Source organism: Hydractinia symbiolongicarpus, chromosome 5 (genome assembly GCF_029227915.1).
Source record: "Hydractinia symbiolongicarpus strain clone_291-10 chromosome 5, HSymV2.1, whole genome shotgun sequence".
NCBI lineage: Eukaryota > Metazoa > Cnidaria > Hydrozoa > Anthoathecata > Hydractiniidae > Hydractinia > Hydractinia symbiolongicarpus.
In genome coordinates, this window is record NC_079879.1 from 3,543,601 (window position 1) to 3,566,943 (window position 23,343).

Below are 23,343 nucleotides of genomic sequence, written 5' to 3' on the forward strand. Positions count from 1 at the left end.
AGTTTTTAGTGTTTTTGATTGTTTCAAAACATGTTAGAAGCTGATAAGGTGTCATTGATATGTTAGAAAACGACATATTGACATATTCATATTTTGGGTCAAAATATAAAAAATGTGAAAATTGTAGTTTCTTTGAGATATTTGTACTTTTTTCATTTTAATGACCATTTATTTACAATCCAAGATTACTACTTGCCGTAAATATAGTTTCAATAAAAATGGATGATGGATAGATTTTGCCAACAATTCAACCAAAAGAAAATGATTTTTCTATCTTATTAAAATGCCCAAGAAGAAAGGAAGCAAAAAGGCGAAATCTGGAAATGGAAAGAAAAGTAAAGAAACAGCTGATACATGGACGTTAAAAGAAGCAGTCATGCTGTATCAGTATGTTAAAAAATTTCTTTTTCATACTTTCTTTTTCTTATGTTTTCTACTGAGGAACTAATAGAAAATGTTACTTAGCATTGGTGATTTCAATATCCCTCATTTTAACTACATGTATGTACACTTTGCGTTTATGTGAATTCTTTTCACGTTTATTTGAATTTCTTAATAGAGTCGAAGCGAAAGAAGCGCAGGCAAATGAACTCAAAGAGAATATTGATAATTTAAAGCTTCGTAATGACAGACAGAAACAAAAAGTAAGTAAGAGTCCCTTTGTATTTTGTCAGTTGTTTTCATTTTTTATGGAAAATCACCAAATTAAAGATAATTAACTCCTATATATACGGAGGTGTGGCACCCGAGGGCCAAAATATGCTGATATCAGCAGCAAATATCTGAAAATCATAAGGCAGAACCACATTTTTTCAAAATTACCCAGAGTTCCTTGACGTGTCCGTCATTTTGGCTAGCGCTGAAACTTGTGACTGAGACGCGGTTGGAAGGTCAGGGATCGTGGCTTGAAACTAAAGACATGCAAAGAAATGCCATGAGTAGTGCAAGGGAAAGAAGAGGAATTCTTAAGTAATTTTTTTTCATTGGATTTACAAGAATTTGAGGTACCCCACAATGAGAAGTTAAGAACAGAAATGCCTTTCCGTTGTCTGATGATGAGGGATGGTCACATCTGGATAATATTTATTTTGTGATTTTAAGCTACCTAGCCAGTACCATGCCACCACTCCAGGGCATATTTGTTATTAATTAATTAAGTGATAAAGTACTAGAGCTAAATATATTACTTTAATGTAGCTAGCTGCACAAAAGATTTTTTTAATTCTGTCATTTTAGATAAAAATAGCTAGGTAGCTAGTTATTTGGACCTCCCATAACTGTGAACTTCAAGACTTGAGTATATAGCTAGTCAGGTATGCAAGACATTGCATGTTGGTAAACATGTTTCCAGAACAAACTGAAACCTATATTTCATAAATAAATTTCTGCATATCATCATCATCATCATCATCATTCTCGGCTTAACGTCCGTTTTCCATGCTAGCATGGGTTGGACGGGGTATATTAATGACCCTCTTCCAATCTGATCTAGACTGTGTTAGATCTAAACTCAACTTCCTCTCTATCAAGTCTGTCCTTATAACCTCCTGCCAAGTCTTTCTCGGTCTGCCTCTGGGCTTTGACCCAGGAACTATCAAGTCTCTACACTTTCTTACCCAATCATCCTCCTCCATTCTTTCCAAGTGCCCCAGCCAATTCAATCTTCTTATCTGGATAACATCTTTAATTCTACAGAGACTTAGCCTGCTTCTTAGCTCATCTGAACTCTTTCTGTCTCTCAGACTGGCATTACACATCCACCTAACCATTCTCATATCATTCCTTTCTAAACGGTCAAGATCTTCCTGCTTCACTGCCCATGTCTCACTACCGTACAACATAACACTTCTTACACAGGCCTCATACAACCTACCTTTTACCTCAATTGACAGGACTCTGCTAGTCAATAAAGGAAGTAACTCTCTAAACTTTTTCCAAGCAGAACCTATCCTGCAAGTAACACTTCTTCCAACACCCCCTTCACTGCCCAACATATCACCTAAGTAACAGAAGTTCTTAACTATCTCTAACGAGCCACTGTTGTACATCATTAAAGCTGGAAATACTTCATTCTCTATAATCTCACCTTTGCAACGCTTGCATACAAACTGTATGCCAGCTCTTAACCTTCCACTAATACTACTGCACTTCTTATGTACCCAATGCTTGCAAGTCTGACAAAAAATTGAGTTACTACCAACCCCTTTCCTGCAAACTCCACAAGGCCACTTTCCAACTACAAGGTCACACTTGGCTGCAATGCTACTTATCATGACTTTAGACTTTGCTGTGTTTACCTTCAGCCCTTTCTCTTCTAGTCCTTTCTTCCACTTCTCAAACTTTTCAACTAATTCTTCCATCGACTCTGCTATGAGAACCAAATCATCTGCATACAATAACTCCCATGGGCAACCTGTTCTGAACTCCATTGACAGCGCTTCTAAGACTAGAATAAACAACAAAGGACTAAGTACAGAACCCTGATGTACACCAACATTTACACTAAATTCATCACTAAGTGAATCGTTAATCCTGACACGACTTCTAGCATTGCTGTACATAGACTGAACCATCGTAACTAGCCACTCATCCACACCTAATTTTCTCATAGCCCACCAAATAACTTTACGTGGCACTCTATTAAAAGCTTTCTCTAAATCTACAAAGGCAAAATAGAGATTCTTTCTCTTTCCTAAATACTCTTCCTGAAGCTGTCTGAGTAAAAATATTGCATCTGTAGTGCCACACCCTGGAACAAAACCAAATTGCATCTTATCTATATCAATTCTTTCTCTAAGTAACTTATCAATCACTCTTTCAATAACTTTCATTACTTGATCAACCAACTTCAAACCTCTATAGTTACCCCTTTCTAATGCATCACCCTTGCCCTTGAAACAATTCACTATTACACTCGACTGCCACTCACTCGGAATAGCACCATCCTTTATAATCTGGTTAGCAAGACTTGTAATAAGCTCAACTCCAATATATCCAGATGCTTTTACCATCTCTGCAACAATACCTGATACTCCTGCAGTCTTGTAAATCTTCATTTTCCTAATAGCCTCCACTACCCATTATGTCTTGATCTGCATGGCTGGCCCTTCTACAACATCATCATCAGACAAATTATCCTCGTCCCAATCAAACTCAGTGTTAAGCAACCTCTGATAATGATTCTTCCAAGCTACCCTTTTCTCCTCCTCTGTGCTGGCCAAAACACCTTCATCATTACGTATACACTTCTCACCCACAATATCTTGATTAGTCTTCTTCATTTGCTTTGCTATCTTGAATACCTCATTGCGCTGGTCTTCCCTTCTTAACACATCTGCAAATCTGTTTCTCTCTGCTTCTGATTTTGCCTTATACACTGCTGTACGAGCCCGACACTTAGCTTCTAAGTAAATATTTTTACTACCACCTGACTTCCACTCTTTCCAAAGTTTCCTCTTTTCCTTTATACACTGGTCAACCTCATTATTCCACCACCAGGTCTGTCTATGTCTAGCTGGTCCTTTCGTCCACCCACAGGTATCATCAGAAGCTTCTAGAAGACAATTCTTCAAAGTAGTCCAAGTACTTTCAACATTGTCACTATCACATTGACTATTGTAGGCTAACTGCTGAATTTTTGCACTAAATTGTCTTGCTACAATCTCTTCCTTCAGCTTCCAGACTTTACGACGGGGCCTGTACTTTCCCTTGGCTTCTCTGACACTCTTCAAAATAATATCACAAACCAGCAACCTATGCTGGGAAACACACTCTTCCCCCGATATAACTTTCACGTCCTTCACCACTTTCTTGTCTGACTTTCTAACCAAAAAGTAATCTATCTGTGTCTTACAACCACCTGACTCATATGTTATCAGCCTACTCTGTCTCTTACTGAATGATGTGTTGCAAACCATATATATATAAATAATTTTGTAGATTTTTAGTTTTCTTTAGTGAAATAACAAAATTTGGGAAAGTATAGCCAGAAGTAATATTTGCTTGAAGTGGGAAGACTTAAAGTCTTCAGGTTAAGATTTAAAGCGTAAACTGTTTCGCATGAAGGACACTTAGTGTAATGTGAAGGGTATAATATCTTTTTCATAAACCAACATTCACAGGACTTATGATAAAGATAAAGCCTATTGTTACTTCTGCAAAGCAAATACAGTTGTTTAGCATTTTTCATTTTGCATAAAAAGTTCCTGTGGATATTCAAAAATTAATTGTGAGTGGCACCAGACTGGGCGATTAGTGCAAAGTAGATATGTTGCAGATCCAGGTGTACAAAAAAATAACTTTCTAACCACTTTGTATTTATGCGGCATAAAATTTAGATTATGTATTTAGCACTGTGCTTTAGAAGCACATTCCCACTTTCTCTGAGCTGGATAAGGTATTTGGTCCTAAACCTGGGACACATTTTATCTGTTTGAATTATTTTTAATCCTGAGAATCACTTAGAATGTTTTCTGTAACATGGCTTGTCAAAATTGATATGCTGTCAAAAAAAGTTTATTGGCGTCTCCAAAAATGGCCAAAATTAAGAACTCAGAAACTATGATAGAAATAAAAAAAATTTGGGGTTTATGTCATCAAACTGGTCTAAAAACATGTAATACTAACTTTCAAGTCATTATTTCAATTTTTACTGAAGTAATAGGACTTTTACTTAGTATAGTTTTAGCATAGTTTTCATACCGTTGACACCAAAATGACTGCAGGGACTAATCAGTTTGAAATTAATCTATATTGTAATACCCGTATACGTCTGTCTGTCTGTCACGAAAAATGGTAGCTTAGCTGTGCAATAGTGAGAAGCACGCAATGTGGTATAAAAAGGATGGGCGAACCCATGGATTTTCCATGGGCTAACGACTAGTTTATAATATTTTAATAACAAACTTTTTCTCTTGATGTGTTTTTATTTTCCTGCAAAAGTTGTTGCATAGCTTATGTATTAACATTAGGATAAGAACGAAAAAGTTACTGTGAGACATGGGTTTTAAACCTTAAAAATTTCCAGTGAGAAATTTGAAAACTAATGAATGACAAAATTGCAAAAGTTTATCTTCAAATTTTTAATTTTTGTTAATGTAAAAGAATCCACATGAAAAAAGTTTCTGATGCTTTTTATGAAGAATTCTTTCATATTAGATATATACTTGATTAACAATGCATTTTCCTGCAAGTGTTCTCAAATATGTGTAGTATAATCTTAAAAAATGTGATGTAATTTTCCTCATTAAGTTTTGACTTTTAACCCAGCTAAAAAGCTCAGCCTTGTCCTTTCATGCTTAGTCTAGCTAGCTATAGCGAAAAAGTTTAATATTCAAACTTGACCTATTTTACTGAGTATTAAGTAATAAATGCTAGTTTAATCCTAAATGTAACTATAGTAGCTAAGCTACCTGTAAGAACAACATCAAACAACATCGAGGCTGTTCTCTTTGTAAACAAACCCATTGATATTTTTGTAATAAGTACCAAATTTTATGTGTTCATTTCTTGCACTTATGAGTGTAACCAAAGTGCCCTGTACGTAAGTCCTAAAAATTTGTGTCATTGGCTCACTCTTTACGAATGACATCACGTAACAAAGGAAAACCATGCTTTGCTATTTCCCGTAACCTATACCGAGATTTGGTTGTGATTATATCAGAATTATTTGTCTTTAAGCTGTGAAATGGCATGGTTTTTTGTGAGCCAGGAAATGTAATTAAGTCTTCTACCGATAAAGCATCATTTAGTTGAAATGACACCCTTTGACAGTAATGTTATTGTTGTGTCTACTGTGACGTTTTAATTCAGTACAAGTTTCATTTAACTGATTCTTTGAATAGAGGACGAAGAAGTTTTTAAAATAAGTAGCACCCTCTCATGTTTTATGTTGGTATTTGTTTGAAAAAACATTACTATATGCTTTTTCAACTTTGTATGTATAATATGACTATGGTATCATGGAGAAACAAACAGATAACGGCTTTTATTATAGAAACGGATTTATGGGTAAAATGCATCGACCAATTTTATGTCAAATCCATTTTATCTATAAGCCCATTAATTTGATAAAGCGGCCATGATAATTAGTTTTTTAATAAATCAAGAATATTTTTATGGTCAGTATAATCTTTGTTGTGAGTAATACAGTGATGTTTGATATTCAACGCTCTGAAAATCAGCGCAATTCTTTTATCGCCATCTTCAGCGGTTTAACAAAAAAACAGCAACAAAAAAGAAACGCTTATTAAGTGCATTTTAATTTGTAAAATGAAAGGAGTTTTTTTTAGAATGAGTTTTTGCGAAATGAACAAAACCGTCATATAAAGGATGTAGTGGAAAAAGCTCGCAAAATGGAGGAGGTTTCAAGATCACAGAAACAGACACCTTTTGAAGCTGTGGAAAAAGCTCTGGAAGAAAAGCTAGTAGCAATTAAGGCTGAAGATTTACATTTGAGAGGTAATGTTTATTTTTGATTGCAAGAGAGTCCCAGCTTCAAATTTTAGGAATATTGAGGATGGAATCAAAACCGACGCACTCTTTCAATATAGTGTGTATATTCTTTTTAGCCTCATTTTGCTTCTAAAACTCCTATGTCAGTAATATATCCATAATATATTCATATTATATGCATAATATATGCATACAATGTACTTAATAGTGGTGTTTATGCCTGTACCATTTTCACAAGAATAGCAACATTTTTTTCGCAACATTCTAATTTTCAAACATTTCAAGAGGTTTCTTTCCACGCTTCAGACTGGGGTCGTGTTTTCGTGTTCGTGTTTTTTTAGCCTTATCTTATAAAGGGGATACTATGTGATTTTTAGAGGTACATCGTCAGATCGAAGTATTGGATGAAGATATAGAAGTGCTGTCTAAAGAGTTACAAGAATTATTAAACTACAAGGTATTAAAATGACAGATTGAATGAAATTATAAGATACACATCTTGACCATTTAAAAACATTCTTAAATACGAGAAACGATGGATAGCAAATGTCAAAACTATTTCATATATATTTTAAAGCACAATCAATCCCATCGCATTGGTTTTTTAATAGAAAAAACTTCGGTGGATTTTACTTCTTAACATCCCTAAAATTAAGTTAAAGGGGAAATCCATGCCCATTTAAAAGCCTGGCTAAAGCTTGGTTTGAAATAAGCCGTTGAGAAAATATTATAGAACTAGTCGTTAACTTGTGGAAAAATCCTCGGGTCGCCTGTCCTTTATATATCGCATTTCGTGTTTCCGTAACAGGAAGCACCTTTCGCGGACACACAGACAGACGACGGCTATTATTAAATAGACAGTGGGGCGTATTTTGCAAAACCGAGTGACACGTGTTGCACACAAACAGAATGAGTAGAGTGAAACAACTGGAAAACAATTTTGGAGTTAAAAACAAAATGCTACAAAATGTACATGATGTAAAATTGGTGCGTTTTGCACGGTTGACTCTTGCTTGAGTTGATGTACAATGTTCGCATTGTCGAGTAACTAATTTAAAGAGAGTGTGACCCATGACATTGTGAACTAAATTATTCAGGTTGTAAAAGCTTCTCAACTTGTTAATTGTGTGTAGGAACATGGTCAAACGGTAGACAGAACACATATTGAGGTTTTGGAGAAAGAGATGCGAGACATGGAAACTTCTTATGCAGAAATGAAAGGTGAGAAAGCTCGAGTACAGCAGCTGGCGGTACGTTCACATAATTCTGTTTTTTTTTTTCAATTTCTCAGTAAACTTCAAAATATTGGTATTTTTTTTATACAAGCCTTGTTAAAGCCTTGGTCCTGAGCTATTTGTATTTTTTTTGTATAATAATAATTGCAAACTTGTTCGCCGTACATAGTCACAAAATCAATTCCACCAAAAATCAATTCCGCCAAAAATCAATCCCGCCAAAAATCAATCCCGCCATAAATCAATCCCGCCAAAAATTAATCCCCGCCAAAAACCAATCCCACCAAGAATTAATCCCGCCAAAATCATTTCTTTTAAGACTACCTGACATGAGAAAAGCTTACACTGTAACATACATGTTAATGTTTCTTATTTCAGATTTTTTCAGTAAAAGTTTGGAAGTGATAAAATGTACAATCACAAAGCAAAACGAAGAAAATATAACGAAGCATAAAGAGCTTGCATCCGAGGTAAACATAAAATATATCTTTTTACATTTACAGTAGTCCCAGTTACGTAATGTGAGTGTTTTACGCGGGGAGTTTTTGTGTAGTTAAATGTCGATGAAAATGTGTTTTGTTTTTATAAATTTAGGGTGCTATCAGTAATCTTGATAAACATAATGGCCAAGAGTTTCTTGACAACAAATGGTTACTACGAGAGGTTGGTATTATCTTATCAATCCAGTTTGTTTCAGCTAGATTACCACCGAAGCAGGAGTATACATCTCCAATTGTTTTGTAGGTGAAAATTAATCGCAGACATATCGCAGCAGTTGAAGCTGAGGTTGAACGACTGGAGAAAGAAAGCATAAAAGTAATGGCGGATTTATTTGAACAACAATTAGAAGATGTGAAGGAAACAAGGTGTGCATGTGTTTTAAGTAGCGTTGAACATCAACGAAGAAGTGTTTATGCTGTCACCAGGTCTCACTTAGGTACTCTTCATCTTTGCGTTTGACAAGTATAAATAAACATCTTGTGATTAAGTATAACATATTTACCTTCTCTATTAAACAAGTCCCGCTTGTTCAAATTTGTTTTAATGTATAGTTCGTAATTATATACAGTATATATTTCTGCGAAAAAACCATAACATAAATGAAGGAAATGACGCCCTGTTTTAAAGTTCAATTTTTCTGTAAAGAAAGTTAATTCATACTTCTTGAATCAGTGTTTTCACAGGCTCTTCTTCGTGCTAGTTTAAAAAGTTTTCGACTTTCTACATTTGACTATGTTTAAATGACTTCAAAATTATTTCTCGACCTACTGTCCTAACTGCTTTTCCTAATAAGTGAAATAAGAAACATTGATTTTAGTACAGACTCAAAGTTTGAGATAGTGAGGGAAGTCCAGTACAGTGTTAATTACTTTGTTTGAGACAGGCTTAAGATCAAGGTTTGAGATGAAGAGGGAAAGTAAGGGGAATCAGTCAATACTCTCGAAAGAACTCCGAGATTAGTTTAGTCATCGAGGTATGGTTCAGTGGAGAGAAGCTTATGATAGAGGGTGTACAAAGCAAAGGAGATTGTTTGTCGCGAATGTTGATACGTTATGTGGATAGTAGTTTCTCTATTTCAGCCGTAATTTGCAAAAAATAATTAATGGCAAGGATATCTTTCAATGGTTTTCTTTTATAGACAGTTTTATCTTGCGTGTAAAGAAGATGAAGAAGCTTCGTCCGACTGTGGTAGCGACAACGAAGCGATCAGCGATGGAGAAGCGATCAGCGATAGAGAAGCGATCAGCGATAGAAAGGCGATTGGCGATAGAAAAGCGGCCGACAATGAAATGAGTGAAGATGTGGAGGATCTTTCTGATAACTTGAAATGGTTGGATATTTATTATCCAGAATTTGAGAATATTACTACTGAGGTAACTAAAATATATGAAGTTCCTTTTTTTTAATCGGGCAAAATTATCAAATTTTACAATAATTATAAACTTTGCTAAAAAAAACTCAAATACTAAAATCAGCAACTTTTCATAAAAATCATATTCTCTTACCAATCACAATTTTTGCATGACGAAAGCCGTAAAATAATTAATTTGGTAGTTGTTAAAAAAAACCCCTGATTTTAGCGGGAATTTAATTTAGTAGTATTAAATAATTTATTCAAAAGAAATTTAATTTAGCGGGTGTTAGAAAAACTTATTGTGGGAAATTTAGTTTTTGTCAAAACTACCACCAGATCTGCTAAATTATCTTTCCGCCAAAATTCTTCCCTTTGGGTAATCTTCAAACACCTGATAAATGGCGGTACCACACAGGCGTAAAAGAGAAATGTCATTTTTATTTTATAAACATGATCTACTACTGCACGCTTTCTTCATCAACCTATTTCAAAAGATGATTTTGTTTTTTTCGTTTCATCAGGAAGAATATAAATTAGATCCGATGGAGATCAAACTACTCTGTGTCACAGGCACAAAAGTTCCTCTTCATCGTTACGAAGAAAACAAATTTGATAGTTCTTCATCTACCACTTACAAGAACTGGGATGTCAAAAAAGAAGATTTGTTGTGAGAACATAAAAGGGCGTGTTTAAAATAGTTTTGTAATTAGATGTATTTTATTTATTTTTTTGATGAATATTGTTGTGTATATATCTACTCTGTTAATAGTATATAAAATTTAATTCTTTTCCATATGGGTTCCTATCTTGATATTGGCATGTTCGCGACCTAATGAAGAACAAGAAATCCCTTGTCTTAAAGTGCGTCCCAAGTAGTGCTCATTATATGAGCTCTACCGTGCCCAACCGAACTCATAAAATATTCAGCTCTCCTCGGTACGGGTTGAAACATCGTTTTTAGACGAAACAAACTGTACCCCATGAACATTTTCTAATTGGTAGCCTTTTGTAACAACCATTGTTTATATATAAGAAGTTTATGCCAGTACATTGGTTTTTATGCGTCGAATCAAGACACGCGGCACAGCCAGGTCAGCTTTAAGGCACAGTTAAGGCACAGTTACACGTCATGAAAAATTATGGTAAATGAAGACGGAATCTACAGAGTCATTTCTATGTAAGTAACAGGCAACCAAAATATGTCAATAAAGATACTCACAGCAGACATCGGATCTTAGATTATTTGGTTAGATTCAAAATCTTAAGTAGAATAATTTTTGCTGACGTCAGTACGCCTCAGCTCCACATTTTTCAGACTCAGTTCTGCTCGGTATTTCTCGCGCAAATTCAAATTCGCTTTCTTTGAACCCTATTCGGTCCGATTGCCTTGGTATGTTAACGGAATAAAATGGTAGTAATGATTTTTTGCATTTCTGCTGTACCAGTATTAAAAGCTTCAAATTTGTTCAAAATACCAATTTGCCTCAAATGTAGTTCCAGAACGAATTTTACCATTCTATTTGAATTTTCTGATAGCCAAATAAAAGTTATTCGACACATGCAAAAGAAACACTTTGTTGAAATTTATTTTAATGAATATTTTTGAAACTTCACACCTAATAATTTGTTAATATAGTTACAATAAGAAATTATTCATTTTTAAATATAGTTTATTAACGTATTATTTCAACTTCAATCAAACGCCCAAGTAGGCGTTCATGTGATGAATTAAATAGTTCGTGTTTTGTTACAACCGATACATTTCAAATATTATTATTTAAACAGCCTTACTTTAAGCAGTCTGTTGTAGTAATAGCAACCGCAGCATTATTACTTTACTCAAAACAAAATATGACGTCAAATTGCATTGCGTTATTCATTTATCATCAGATAACTAGCAGACGCACAATGTGGCACAGTCTAAAACCTTTACCAGACTTAAGCACAGAAGATATAGAGTTGATGAATTATCTTATAGAAAAAGAGATGAAATCTTTTAAAAAAGAGGTTTGGTTTCCACTTTCTTCTTCTAAGCAAAAAGACGCGTTGGTAAAAGTTGTGCAGCATGGTGAAATAGAGCGCCAAAGTGGCCATAACCAAGCTAAAGTGAAAGAACGAAAATTTAAAGAAAGAATCAGAGAGTTAGAACGCTATATTCGCGAGATGAATAAAAACCTTGAAATGAGCGCCATAAATATTAAAGAAGACATTACAACAAAAAATGATCGAGTGAATGCCTTGCTAAATGAGGCGAAAGAAATGCGCAGTGAAATGAATGTCAAAGAAGTTAAATTGGTTGAGCAAGACAACGAAATACATGAATTGAAGAGGCAAATTATGAGATTAAGGGGGGAGAACAATATTTTAAAATCTAGAGAAATTTTGCAAAATCAGATCAAAGATCAGTATCGGACAATGTTAATGAAGTACTTCGCAGAAACACAAGTAGATGTTAACATTACTGAAAAAACACATGTGGAGGCCGAAACATCAAATGATTTGAGTAGTATCTTATGCAAAGATTGTCACAGTAAATTTTTTTTGGAAGACGCACCCTTAGCCTGTAGCACTCCGTTATCTTCCACGACACGCTTACATGAAGGAATTACCCCGCTTTTTGAGGCTAATCACAAGACAAGTGATAATTTACCGAATTTAAAAACCAAACTCGATTCTCTTTCGAGGGAAGATGTTGATGAACGTGAGGAAGCAGGGGACGTTTTCACAAACATTACTTTAAATGCTGAAAGAGTTCAAAAAGAATTATCAAGAGCCAAAACATTAATAAACGATATATCAGATTTTCAAAATACCCAGATGCATGTTCGCGCACCATATACATAAAATCCAGCTATTTTTTTAAGAAAGGTGAATATAACTTAGCTGGGTGTTATCATTTTCCTCTGTTAAAAAATCGCTATCTTAATTTTGACACGAAAAAAAAAATTCCCCCTAATATTTCGATTTTATAGGTAAAGCATTAAAAAGTTTGTTTTAAAAGTAGAAGAATCCTTCTAGTATTAAAATATATTACGCTTTACAATAAATTGCAATTTATACAACTTGAAAAATATAAATTTGCCTGAAATATATTAGAACTGTTTAAAATTTTTTTTTAAATTACATTTACACTCTGCCCTTGTAAAAAGTACTAAAAATACCAAGCCTGAAGTACGCCCTAAAAAAATGTCTTCACGAACTTTCAAAACATTAGAAAATGAACTTAGTTAAGTATTCCTTTGAACCACATTGTGTATATATAAAAGAAGATCTTAACAACCAGAACATTTAAACACGGCAAATGAATCCTTAGCAACATCAAAATTTTTAACTTCCACACAACCAACTGCTTCTGCCATACTTTTAATTTTTTTTTCATACTCCTGGTGTAAATCGTCCTTTAGGTCCAACATAAACTTTGTGGACTCGATCATCAGCAATCCATTTGGAGAGAATAACATTTTAACAGTATCATCCAAAAAATGAACCATGCTATTAGAGAACGAAATTAAGTCGAACTTGCTTTTATATTTGGATTTCCTATGAAGATCTGACACGCTCGCTGCGGGTAAAAAAGACACTCGCGAATTTGTCAATTTGTCGCTGCTCACAGCGGGACACTCTTCAGAGTCTTCTTTTTCTTTCGTCACCTCTGTTACCTTGTCTTCGGCTTTTTGCGAATACGGCACTCCGTAATTCAGCTCATAGATTATCGAGGTAATGTTATGGAGGCAAACATCAGTTGATGTTTTTACGTGAATGTTATTATTCGTTTTGAATAAACTTTTGTCGTCGGATTCAACTCCGAACGAAATAAACGGGCTGTTTATAATGTCACCCCAATAACCACGTCTGTTGATGCGTTCGCCATCTTTCTTCACAACAACACCAGAAGCCAGTGTTTTATTCGCTTTCACATAAGCTGACTCGTCTCTTACATTGAAAGCGACTCCAAACTCTCTCCACTGTTTGTATTCGTGCCACCCTACAATGGATGCTTTCCCTTTCAATTTCATACTATACTCCCAGTCATAACAGTTTTTGCGGGAGTCGTAACGAACTCCAAGATGGTGTCGCAAACGTTGGTCCCAGTACTCCTTGATATTAAATATACTATCATCTTTATTTCTCCAAAATTTGAATATACCTTCCAGTTGGTCACGTTCTTTAAATTTCAAATTTGAAAAATCCCACGCCAAACACCCACTTTCGACGCAGTTCTCATCTGTAATCCATTTTATAAACTTATCAGCTTTTTTGCACAGGTAGTCTTCGGTGACATCACGAATCAAGCTGTTACCAAAAAGTTCAAGAAAAAGTTCTGCTTTCTCTAGTACTCCATATTTATTCAGAGATTCGTTAGCAAGATTTATAAGCAAGATTTGCCTTGCCACCGTTTCTAAGTCGTTTTCAATCACGTAAAAATTAATTTCTTGTTTTGATTTGTGCAGTTTTGTTAAAGTTTTCAATATATGTCTTCCATCTCCAGAGCCAACTAACAGAATGTTCAACGCGTTGTTATCACTCTTCACATGTCTGTCTAAGACATCCAGTAAATCTTGTGCAGGTGAAAATCCCCACGATGTTGTGTTACCGTACACTTTTGACATATCTATTGATAATTGATAAAATTAAATAAACGAAAAATGAATAAATGAACAAAAGTAGAAGAAATGAAAGCTAGCTTTATTCACTTATATTTTGCTACTTAAAATTTTGGCGCATTTTCAAAAATGCTTTTTGCAAACGAAATTAAAATTCATAGAGCATATCTCAAAAGAAATCATTCCTCCCAGAAAAAAATGGAAGATAAGTTACAAAAACTGTTTATTTTTCTCCTGTACAATACCCAAATAATCTGTATATTGGGGCAAATTAAAGTTCCCACAGCAATTTTGGGCAAAAAATTAATGTAGCAAGGAGAAAATTGAGTGAATAAAGGTATTTATGAATGAATGAAAAAATGAATGAGTGAATACAAAAATAAAGCACACTGTTGAAAACCTTGCTATCCTAAAACAGTAAAAATATGAATGCAATGTAAGTATTGATGTAAAAAACAAAGTTGACATAATCTAAAGCAAACATCAGTAACTCCAAGCATTTATCAGCGAAATTAACAACAAATATTTCTGTATTATGTTATAAAACGTATATTGCATATTATCACAGGGTAAAATAGAGTCTTGTATTGAGTTCATAAAAACTTATCGCTGTCTTGGGATAGAGGTTTACACTCTCTTCGTGAGTCTGTCTGAAATTAGTTAATGTATTCAACTGCATAGGTTTAGTCAGATTGGTAGGATTGTGGTATTTAATCTATGATCAATTCATCTATTGCCCAATCTTCAAAACTGCCATCTGGTAGGTACCGTCTGATGATGATAGGAATTTTTCTTGCCCTAAAATGAAAAAACAGCAGTGACCAACGTCGTTTTACACTTAAATGAATCATATATGTCTGTTCCTGTTAATTTATCTGGACATGTGCAATACAATCACAGCCCCAGTCCTGTGACAGTTAAACGTCTCTCTCTTTCAATTAACTTTTAAATATTTTTCTGCAAATAACAAATTTAAGTTTTTACTTGAGTTCTTTCATTGCTATCTGCAAGGGGTCTGTCTCTCCTTCCAATTCGACCATCACAGGTGCATTCATACTAAAAAAGAACAGCGCTGTTTTCATCACATTAACTTACAAAATCACACAAAAGATACAGAGAGCATGAATAATATGCTACCTTATCTGAAGAGCTCTTGTCCCTAAAACTCTTGCTCTCTCATATTTAGTCATATAAGGTGTGGTCACTTTCTTCTTTGGTTGCTGGAGTTGTGTATCATCTAAAAGTATTATAATTTTTTATTGTTGTTGGTTGGTTTTGTTGTTGGCTAATTGGACTTAATTGAAGAAGTTTCTGTGAGAACAATATATTTTTTGAAAATTTCTTCAAATAATGTATCAAACTAAAACAATAAATCTGTAGGGTTCAGAAATTAACTGATGTTTTGTTACCTGTAGCTGGTAAAATGTCTACTTGAGGCATGTCATCACCCTAAAAATCAATGAATGCATAGTTAAAATAATGAGAATCAAGACAAAAGACGGAATTGCCCAAATACTGTTCTTTATAGAATTGCGAAAAACAGTTTTAAGTTAGACTTAGTGTCAAGAATTCTAGAAAATTAAAAAACAATTCACAATCCAATTTCTAGCTTTCTTTTTTCTCTGATACTACTATTTAAATTCTTTTCATATTATAGAATAAATATATAATAGAATTTATATCTCTGATGTAAGGTGAAACTTATTGCATGCAAAGCTTTGTGCCTCAGCTACCGTAATGTATATTATCTTAATCATTTCAATTTAAGAACTTTAATCGAGCAAGTCTCTCGCATGTTAAAAAAAGACATTACCAAATTTGCATCTGGTTCCTCAAAATCGTCTTCTTCAACATCCTCCACTTCATCTTCGTAACTAAATTAAGAAAAATACCAAACTACTATTTTTTGTTTGTTATTTACTTTGTGTTTCAATTTTTTATTGTTTACCTAAAACAATTTTTAGGTTCTAGCTATAAATATTTTTCGCACAAAAAAATAGCTTGCTTCACTCCTGATCATAAAGGCTGCTCTCGCAAAAGATATCTTCAAGATACATTTCAAAGTAAGAGACACAATTTCCTTCTCATGACATAAAAATGGAATGCTGCTGCCATAGTACCCTCAAAGTATTTGAGGTTTTCAAAATTCATAGGGCAAGCCCCACAGTTTCCGATGCATCATAGTCCTACAGTCCTACATTATCCAAGCAACGCATCCTAAACTAAATTATATGATGATGACAACCTGGATGACAACCTGGAAAGATTCACTTAGGCAGGATAACAATGAAAAAGAAGCATCATTTAAATTTTGATGATGTCAGCAACCCATCCACAAAATATTTAGAAACTTGTTTTTATGTTGCCTCCATTGTGCAGAGCTTAAAGCACTGATCATGAAAAAGTATAGGATAATGTGCTTTTGATGAACAGTTAATAAGATAAAAGGGTTTAAAAATTTACAAATTTACAGCTATTTGTTTACCTGTTGCCTTTATCGTACAGATCTTGAAACGCTGATCAAGAAAATGTATAGGATGATGTACCTTTGACAAACGATTGCAGAGATAGATAGATGTGCATATTTTACATGGCTAGCCTCAAAAATATCGAGGGATATACCCTGTCTATTATTTCCAGGAAGGGCCATGGCTTAGATGTCCGCGCTCTACTAGACAACTCTTAACAACATCCAACAGCCCACACAGTGTTCCATCTTCCCAATTTCCCACACATGGCTTGGGTTAACCCCGGCTATGGTAACATTCACTCGCCCATGTTGAATCACTGTCAAGAGGAATCGAACCCCGGTCTCCTGCACAGAGTATGAAAGCTATAAGCACTAATCTACGGTGCAACAATAACCACTAATCTATGGCACCACGATATTGGGGTTTAAAGGTTTTTTGATGACCTGGTGACTCAGGGTTGGAAAACTTACCCAAATTGGTCCTAGGTGGTCCCTAGTTACCTACGCAGTGAAAAATAACTGACGTCACATCACTTTGTTTCCAAGTTATTTGGCCTCAAAGTCTTAAGTGCACTGTAATGGCTTCATTATTTGATATAAGATATTGACGTTAAATCACTGTTATTAACGTGGTGCCGTAACGTCAGATAATTAACTTTTGAGACGTAAGTTTTTCGGCTACATCAAAGGAAAATGAACACATCCACTTTGCTTGTTACAGATACACAGACACACTCTTCGTATTATTATAAGAGATATATATGATAAAGAGACTGTTGCAGATGTAAAGCAGTATAGCTACAGGTGCTACAAACATTGGTAAATAGTTCCGTAACAATTCTTGTGCTTCTTTCTCAGAACCAATATAGGTAAATCTTTATCATAGTACATCATGTGTCCATTTTCTAGCGACCTTCCAAACATATTTTTGCGTACTGTAAACATATATCGCCAGTTAGGGGGAAGGAGGTCTTCAATTTGAGAAAAAAATCTGTTCAGGGTCAGGAAATTCTGAAAAGTTGTTCGAGTGCGTATATTTAGCTACCAAAGGCTTAAAATAATAGTTGTAAGGAGTGATACACTAACGAAAACACAGGTTCAAGTTTCTCTCTTAGGTACATATGGCTTTCACAGACTATGCAAAAAATACCTCTAGCTACACCTAAATTCTTTTTTTTTGAGGGGGGGGGGGGGGGGGGGGGGGGGGAGGATTCGTTTACAGTGATATCATCTTATTTAATAAAATTACTGTGTATCACTAACTGGAATTAAGCAAGATTTAATCCACGGTCCCCATAACTTAAGTCTGCAGACGAACTAAAAAACAGTAAAAATATTCATATCTATCTTTCTTTGATGACGGAATTGAAAAGTAACTTTTGACTAAACAAATTTTTAGACTTAGCTTCTGAACTCTTAATTTTAATTGTCAAGAAAAAGCAACAGCATGCTCTTTTTTCAGACAGGCGCACAAAATAAAATCTTTAAAAAGTGAGAAAAAAGTCTTTACCCAGCTCGTCCATCATCTTCGTCCGCCATATTTTTTGCAAATGCGCCACACGGTTTGTAATTCGCTGACCAAAGCTCCCCGTACTCTTGTTCTCTGAAAAAAAGACCGTTAGGCCGAATCTCCACTGACCGATATTCGCGACGATTTTTGTGACAAAAAGAAGAAACCAATTCAACTTTTCGTCAGTATTTATGACAATCGTCGTAAAAATTGTCCCGTGGAGATTCGAGCTTCTTAAGTTGTTTTATTTTGAGCCAATTTCAATATGGTAAAAACGTCTTGAGACAATATTGGACATTTGCACAAAATGTTGTTGTTTTTCTAAGAGCGTTTAAATCACCAACATTTATACATTGTATATTTAAGACAGTGCTGCACCGTCTTAAATATACAATGTATATATACGGTGCAAGTTATATACGGTGCAATATATACGGTGCAAGTTTCAAGATCTATACGATGAAGGCAACAGGCATACAAGTTTCTTAAAAAAAATGTTTGGGTTTTCACAGGCCATTGCTGACGTCAGGAATATTTTTAAATCCTCATTAACCTCTCATCATACACATTTTCTTGATCAGCAGTTTAAGCTCTACACAATAGAGGCAATGTTAAATCAAGGTTCTATCTTTTTTTTGTGGGTGGGTTGCTGACGTCATCAAAATTCAAATGACACTTATTTTTCAATTTTATCCTGCCTAAGTGGATTTTTTCACGGGCTTTATCGACTAATTGTTTAATAAGAAAGTGAAGTATGTGACATAGCTTAAGAACGCGAAGGACGTGGAATAGCCTATCATATTTTTGCATTTGTTTCTTTCAATTGTCTTAGAAAGTAGCGTAAATTTCCTCCCCCTGGTTTCTTAGGTTTTTTATATCGGAGCAGGAAAAACCCTGGGCTCAAGTTTGGGGCTTCTTTATTTTATTCTCCCAAAAGCCAAAATAAACTTCAAAAGTACCACTTGAATGACTATTTTCGTGTGTTATCTCAAAAAATCCTTGCAGGAAGAGCTATATTAGTACTGTTTCTTGTAACAGAGCTGTTTCAGTGAAAACACATGTCTTAAAGAGTCGATATTACATAACGATACCACACAACTAATCAGACTCGTACAAAATATCAGTGAAATTAGCCTTCTATTTCTGCCATGTGTTCATTGATTTCTTTCCATTTTCTCTGAGGGTTAGCCGTAGAAAGGTTTCTTCTTTAATTAAGCTTCCACGGTACTGGCACTCTACTTTCAGATAGTATTTGCAATAGACGCCACATTTGTTAATGTCCGAAGCAAATGTAATCCCACGTTTTTGTGGTTTCTGATATTTCAACAACTTCCGATTATGGAATAAAGTAAAACAATAAATAGTTGTGGTTGTCTCTATATATTATGCATTTTTGTTGTTCAAGAGAGGCGCGTTTTTTCCGCAGAGAGGTAGAATGAATTCTTTTCCTTTGTTGTTTTACCGTTTGACGCTTTTTAAATGTCGTCGTTGTTTTATCTCTGCCGCCATCGTTGTTGTTGTCGTTGTTGTTATTATTATTTTTATTATTGTTGTTGTTGTTATTGTTGTTGTTGTTGTTATTGTTGTTGTTGTTATTGTTGTCGTTGTGGTTGTTGTTTAAAAGAGAAAACAACAATATTCACTCTTGTCACGAAGAACAGAAAACTACGTGCTTTGTGTTTTAAAAATGGTGTAGTCAATTAAATTTAACTATTTAAAAACTTTAAGTTGAAATTCGGCTTCTTTTTACTTTTTTGATTTATGTTATCAATTTCTAATTGATCTGTTACATCTATTCACGACGACTTAATGATTTAAATTACAATTAAGCTTTATTCCCTCAGCTACAAGTCAAGAATATCTGTTATGCCAGCGCTTTCATAATAAAATAGCAATATCTTCTTTAGCGCACCAATAGAATATCAAACACCAACGCGATGGTCATTCTTAGGTAACGTGTTTATTTATAACTCGTTTTACATTGTATAGAAGTTGTTTTCTTCATGTTCAAAGAGTAAAAGTCATTATTCACACTTTTTATTATGGAAATACCTTTTCTTTACTACTCAGGTATCTTTCGTTGATATTGTTAAAAAAAAAACAATTCTGAGTCTAACTAAATCTTAAAAGTATTATTTTAGCTAGAAAAGAAATCTATTACCTTAACCCTATTTGGTATGGGCTTTTTTGACCCTTGTAAGTATAGAGGGGCATAAAGTGCCCGCGGGCTGTAACATTTGTTCAGTTTGGTTTTAAGTGACAAAACTTAGCACAAAGAAGCATCAATATGTTGTGACTTAATTAGTGACAAAATATTTAGGTTGACATGTTATCACAGGAAGTAATGACGTCGAAATGAGACAATGGTTTAAGAAAATGTGTCTTTCTTGGAAATTCTCGTTTTTTATCTTTTTTAAAACTATTTACAGTACTAGTCATTAAAAAAGTAATATAAGAATGTGAGATATTATTAGGAACATTAACAGGTGGTATAAAAACAGAGGATTTCTTTAAGGAGAAAATGGAAATCGATCAGAATTCAAATCTTCAAGAATTTTTTTTGAACAATCTATATTTGAGAACCTTAATGTTAGTAGTTGTCATGAAATAAAACTTGGCATATCTATTAGCACTTACGTCAGTAGCTACTCAATAAAGACAATTTGGATTGACATGGGACAAAATGACCTATGACGTTATCATATGAGAATAGAAATAGAGAAATAGGAAATTACAAACATTCTGGTCTGTAAATTACCAATATTCCGGTCTGCAAATTACACAGTATGCATGTCAATATTGTATGATGACTTTTTGTCACTATCATATACATAATCCCATATTCATACAACTGGTTAGTTTAGAAAGCATTTATTTTTAGCACTACAATAAAAACGTTGATACGACCACCTGTCAAAAAGGACATTGAGAGGACAATTTTTGGAAATTTTCCGTAATTCCAATAAAAGTTAGGAAAAGTCACAAAATTTCAGGTAAGTTCATCCAGTATTTAATGCCGCGGGCACTTTATGTCTTAATTTTTACTTTTAAGCAGTTATTTCTGACAGGCAAAACGGGATGAAGTTTTGGTTTGGGCTGAAAAAAAACCAACCTGCTGAATTTTTGTAGTGTTTGTAATCACACGTGAAAGTCACTTGATTTTAATTAGCAAAAACAAAGTGATTAATAATTATTAAAGTTGTAGTTGTTATTTGTGTTTGATATTTTGAGCAATTTTGAGCTACATTTTTCTTATAAACTATATTCTCATAAGACACGGTGAAAGACTAGCAAATCTAGTGTTTCAAGAAATTACGTGGGTATGTTTTGCAAATTTGATTTTCAGTTTTCTGTATGTCTTCATTTTCTTATTGCCAAGCAAACTCAGTATTTAGACATAGGAATAGAATTTTTTCAGTCGCTTTAAAAGTTGAAATGATTAAACTTAAAGAGCGGACATCATTTCCAACACGTTTTTAATAAGCAATCATAATTCTAAAAACGCTGCCATCTTTAGTATCATGGAAATTGAGCATATTGAGCGTCGACGTTAAAACATTAAAATTTGCTTCGAAGCATGCCTTTATGGAAACCAGCCTTTATAGAAATTGTATTCTATTTCTCATCTCCTTTATCAATCAATTAATTTGTCTCCGACAGATATTCCAAGTATATCTCTTATTACTTGGCACACTTATAGTATGTCATAAAAGGGAAAAAAAGGCAGCTTTGAATTTATGTCGCCACTTTTCCAGTGATGCCATCGGAAATTTGTTTAAAATACCACTATCTGCTAAAATTCAATTACTTTAGCTCTAGAATAGATTTTAAAATTTTTTAGTTAAGTATCCTGGCTAGTTCCTGAAAAGTATACTTGCATTTCTTTCACTTTTAATATGACATTGTTGTCATCTGTCGCATCGCTATTGTATCTACAATCGTCCGAACCTTTAAATTTGAGAGAATGGGATAGTAAATAATCATACAGTAATATGAAACCTTTGTTAATATCCATTTCTTTTCTATTTTTATCTTTCCGTATGTGATAAAGAGTTCCCATCATCTAATATCTCGTCACATTTTCCCGAGTTTGTGGTTATCCATTGGTTCAAGCAAACGGTAGAATTCATGTACTGCTAAATGATCACAAGTTGATGTAAGAATCTTCACGAGAGAGTTATAACACCCTGTCTTATAAAGTACGCCCGAACACGCCCATCCACGCCCATTCACGCCCACATCACACATTTAAACAAACACAATGTCACACATAGATGTTTAAAACTAATATAACCATGTTAGCGTTTTTTTAACTGGTCCAAATGACGAAAAAAGTGCCAGTACTTAAACATTATCACAAAGCAACTGTAATTTGCTTGGACGGTCTAATATGTTCACTTTGCAGATGTGATGCTTTTATGACGTCCTTTTTTTTCTCCATTATACTGTGCTAAGCCGCAATTAAAATGTTTTGGCTTAAAGTCAATACTACAAGTTATAAATAGTCGGTCGGTGAGTTAAACATTCTGTCAATATTCGTTCATTGTATCTTTGTTTTAATATTTTGTCAAGGATTCCATATTATTCTACCATGCTTGTTCGAGGCTCGTTAAAGCTCTATGTCAGACAAATTTTTTAGTCGTGACATAAATATGGAGAAAAAGCCTGGAGTAAGTAACGGAAACATAACTGTTAAATAATCCGAAAAGTTGTGAATCAGGTTAGTATCTACTTTGACAAATAATGGTTCTGAATATTATCTGTATTTTTTATATCAATTCTATTCTCTCATCATATTTTATATCATACAGTAAGATTTTTAAAAAAACCCTGTAACATTATACCAATACAAAGAAATCTTAAATATTCAATGACATAACTTAGTTACTTTAAAAAAAACGGGATGAGTTACCCGATCACATAAAAAAAACCTGATGGCTAGTCTTGCCGTAAAATTTTCTTTTCCAAAATGGGAAAGGTTATTGGCCGAATGTTGGCAAGTTAATAAATACCGGGCACTGCAAAACCGTGAGTAGTAAGATAGGATTGAGACTTTAGGTGATTGTCCATGTTGAGCTGTCGTTGTGTTTGTACAGCTTCCGTAGCACATAAGGGAGCTATAAATGCAAAGGACTCTTTCATAGGATCCTCACTTCTATCAGTGCCAATACGTCGTGAATACCACAGCAACTTGCATCTTTTCTGACAACGACATA

General features: G+C 34.2%; 3 protein-coding genes across 4 annotated transcripts; 1 reads left to right on the forward strand and 2 right to left on the reverse strand.

Moving 5' to 3' along the window:
* Positions 1–185: 185 nt before the first annotated feature.
* On the forward strand, positions 186–10,334 carry LOC130644233 (coiled-coil domain-containing protein 83-like). 2 transcript variants are annotated; one of them, XR_008982590.1, is made up of 10 exons: positions 186–387; positions 560–644; positions 6,291–6,459; positions 6,831–6,910; positions 7,587–7,674; positions 8,067–8,158; positions 8,283–8,351; positions 8,433–8,625; positions 9,328–9,562; positions 10,065–10,205. XR_008982590.1 is itself a non-coding variant. In XM_057449754.1 (10 exons), the coding sequence occupies exons 1-10, from the start codon at positions 284–286 to the stop codon at positions 10,212–10,214; spliced, it is 1,194 nt and encodes a 397-aa protein (XP_057305737.1). In that variant the 5' UTR covers positions 186–283; the 3' UTR covers positions 10,215–10,334. The 2 variants fall into 2 exon arrangements, 1 of the variants encoding a protein (XP_057305737.1); XM_057449754.1 differs by having other exon boundaries at positions 8,433–8,554; positions 10,065–10,334.
* Positions 10,335–12,555: 2,221 nt separating this feature from the next.
* On the reverse strand, positions 12,556–14,384 carry LOC130644235 (dynein axonemal assembly factor 3-like). Its single transcript, XM_057449757.1, has one exon. It carries the CDS (start codon positions 14,151–14,153, stop codon positions 12,816–12,818), a length of 1,338 nt encoding a protein of 445 aa, XP_057305740.1. The 5' UTR covers positions 14,154–14,384; the 3' UTR covers positions 12,556–12,815.
* A 288-nt stretch (positions 14,385–14,672) lies between these two features.
* LOC130644236 (DNA-directed RNA polymerases I, II, and III subunit RPABC2-like) lies at positions 14,673–18,256 on the reverse strand. Its single transcript, XM_057449758.1, has 6 exons — positions 18,128–18,256; positions 15,961–16,021; positions 15,557–15,596; positions 15,285–15,384; positions 15,132–15,203; positions 14,673–14,945 (listed from the first exon to the last, which is right to left on the reverse strand). The coding sequence occupies exons 1-6, from the start codon at positions 18,154–18,156 to the stop codon at positions 14,858–14,860; spliced, it is 390 nt and encodes a 129-aa protein (XP_057305741.1). The 5' UTR covers positions 18,157–18,256; the 3' UTR covers positions 14,673–14,857.
* Between the last annotated feature and the right edge of the window lie 5,087 nt (positions 18,257–23,343).

What these genes read in the sequence shown, in the direction of transcription:
- LOC130644233 (XM_057449754.1), top strand. Translation starts at nt 284, where the DNA reads ATGCCCAAGAAGAAAGGAAGCAAAAAGGCGAAATCTGGAAATGGAAAG. An exon ending in AAGAATTATTAAACTACAAG is followed by an intron (nt 6,911 to 7,586) that starts GTATTAAAATGA and finishes AATTGTGTGTAG; the next exon opens with GAACATGGTCAAACGGTAGA. An exon ending in ACAAATGGTTACTACGAGAG is followed by an intron (nt 8,352 to 8,432) that starts GTTGGTATTATC and finishes ATTGTTTTGTAG; the next exon opens with GTGAAAATTAATCGCAGACA.
- LOC130644236 (XM_057449758.1), bottom strand. Translation starts at nt 18,156, where the DNA reads ATGGCGGACGAAGATGATGGACGAGCTGG. An exon ending in AGGAACCAGATGCAAATTTG is followed by an intron (nt 15,597 to 15,960) that starts GTAATGTCTTTT and finishes ATTGATTTTTAG; the next exon opens with GGTGATGACATGCCTCAAGT. An exon ending in ACAAGAGCTCTTCAGATAAG is followed by an intron (nt 15,204 to 15,284) that starts GTAGCATATTAT and finishes GTTCTTTTTTAG; the next exon opens with TATGAATGCACCTGTGATGG.
- LOC130644235 (XM_057449757.1), bottom strand. Translation starts at nt 14,153, where the DNA reads ATGTCAAAAGTGTACGGTAACACAACATCGTGGGGATTTTCACCTGCA.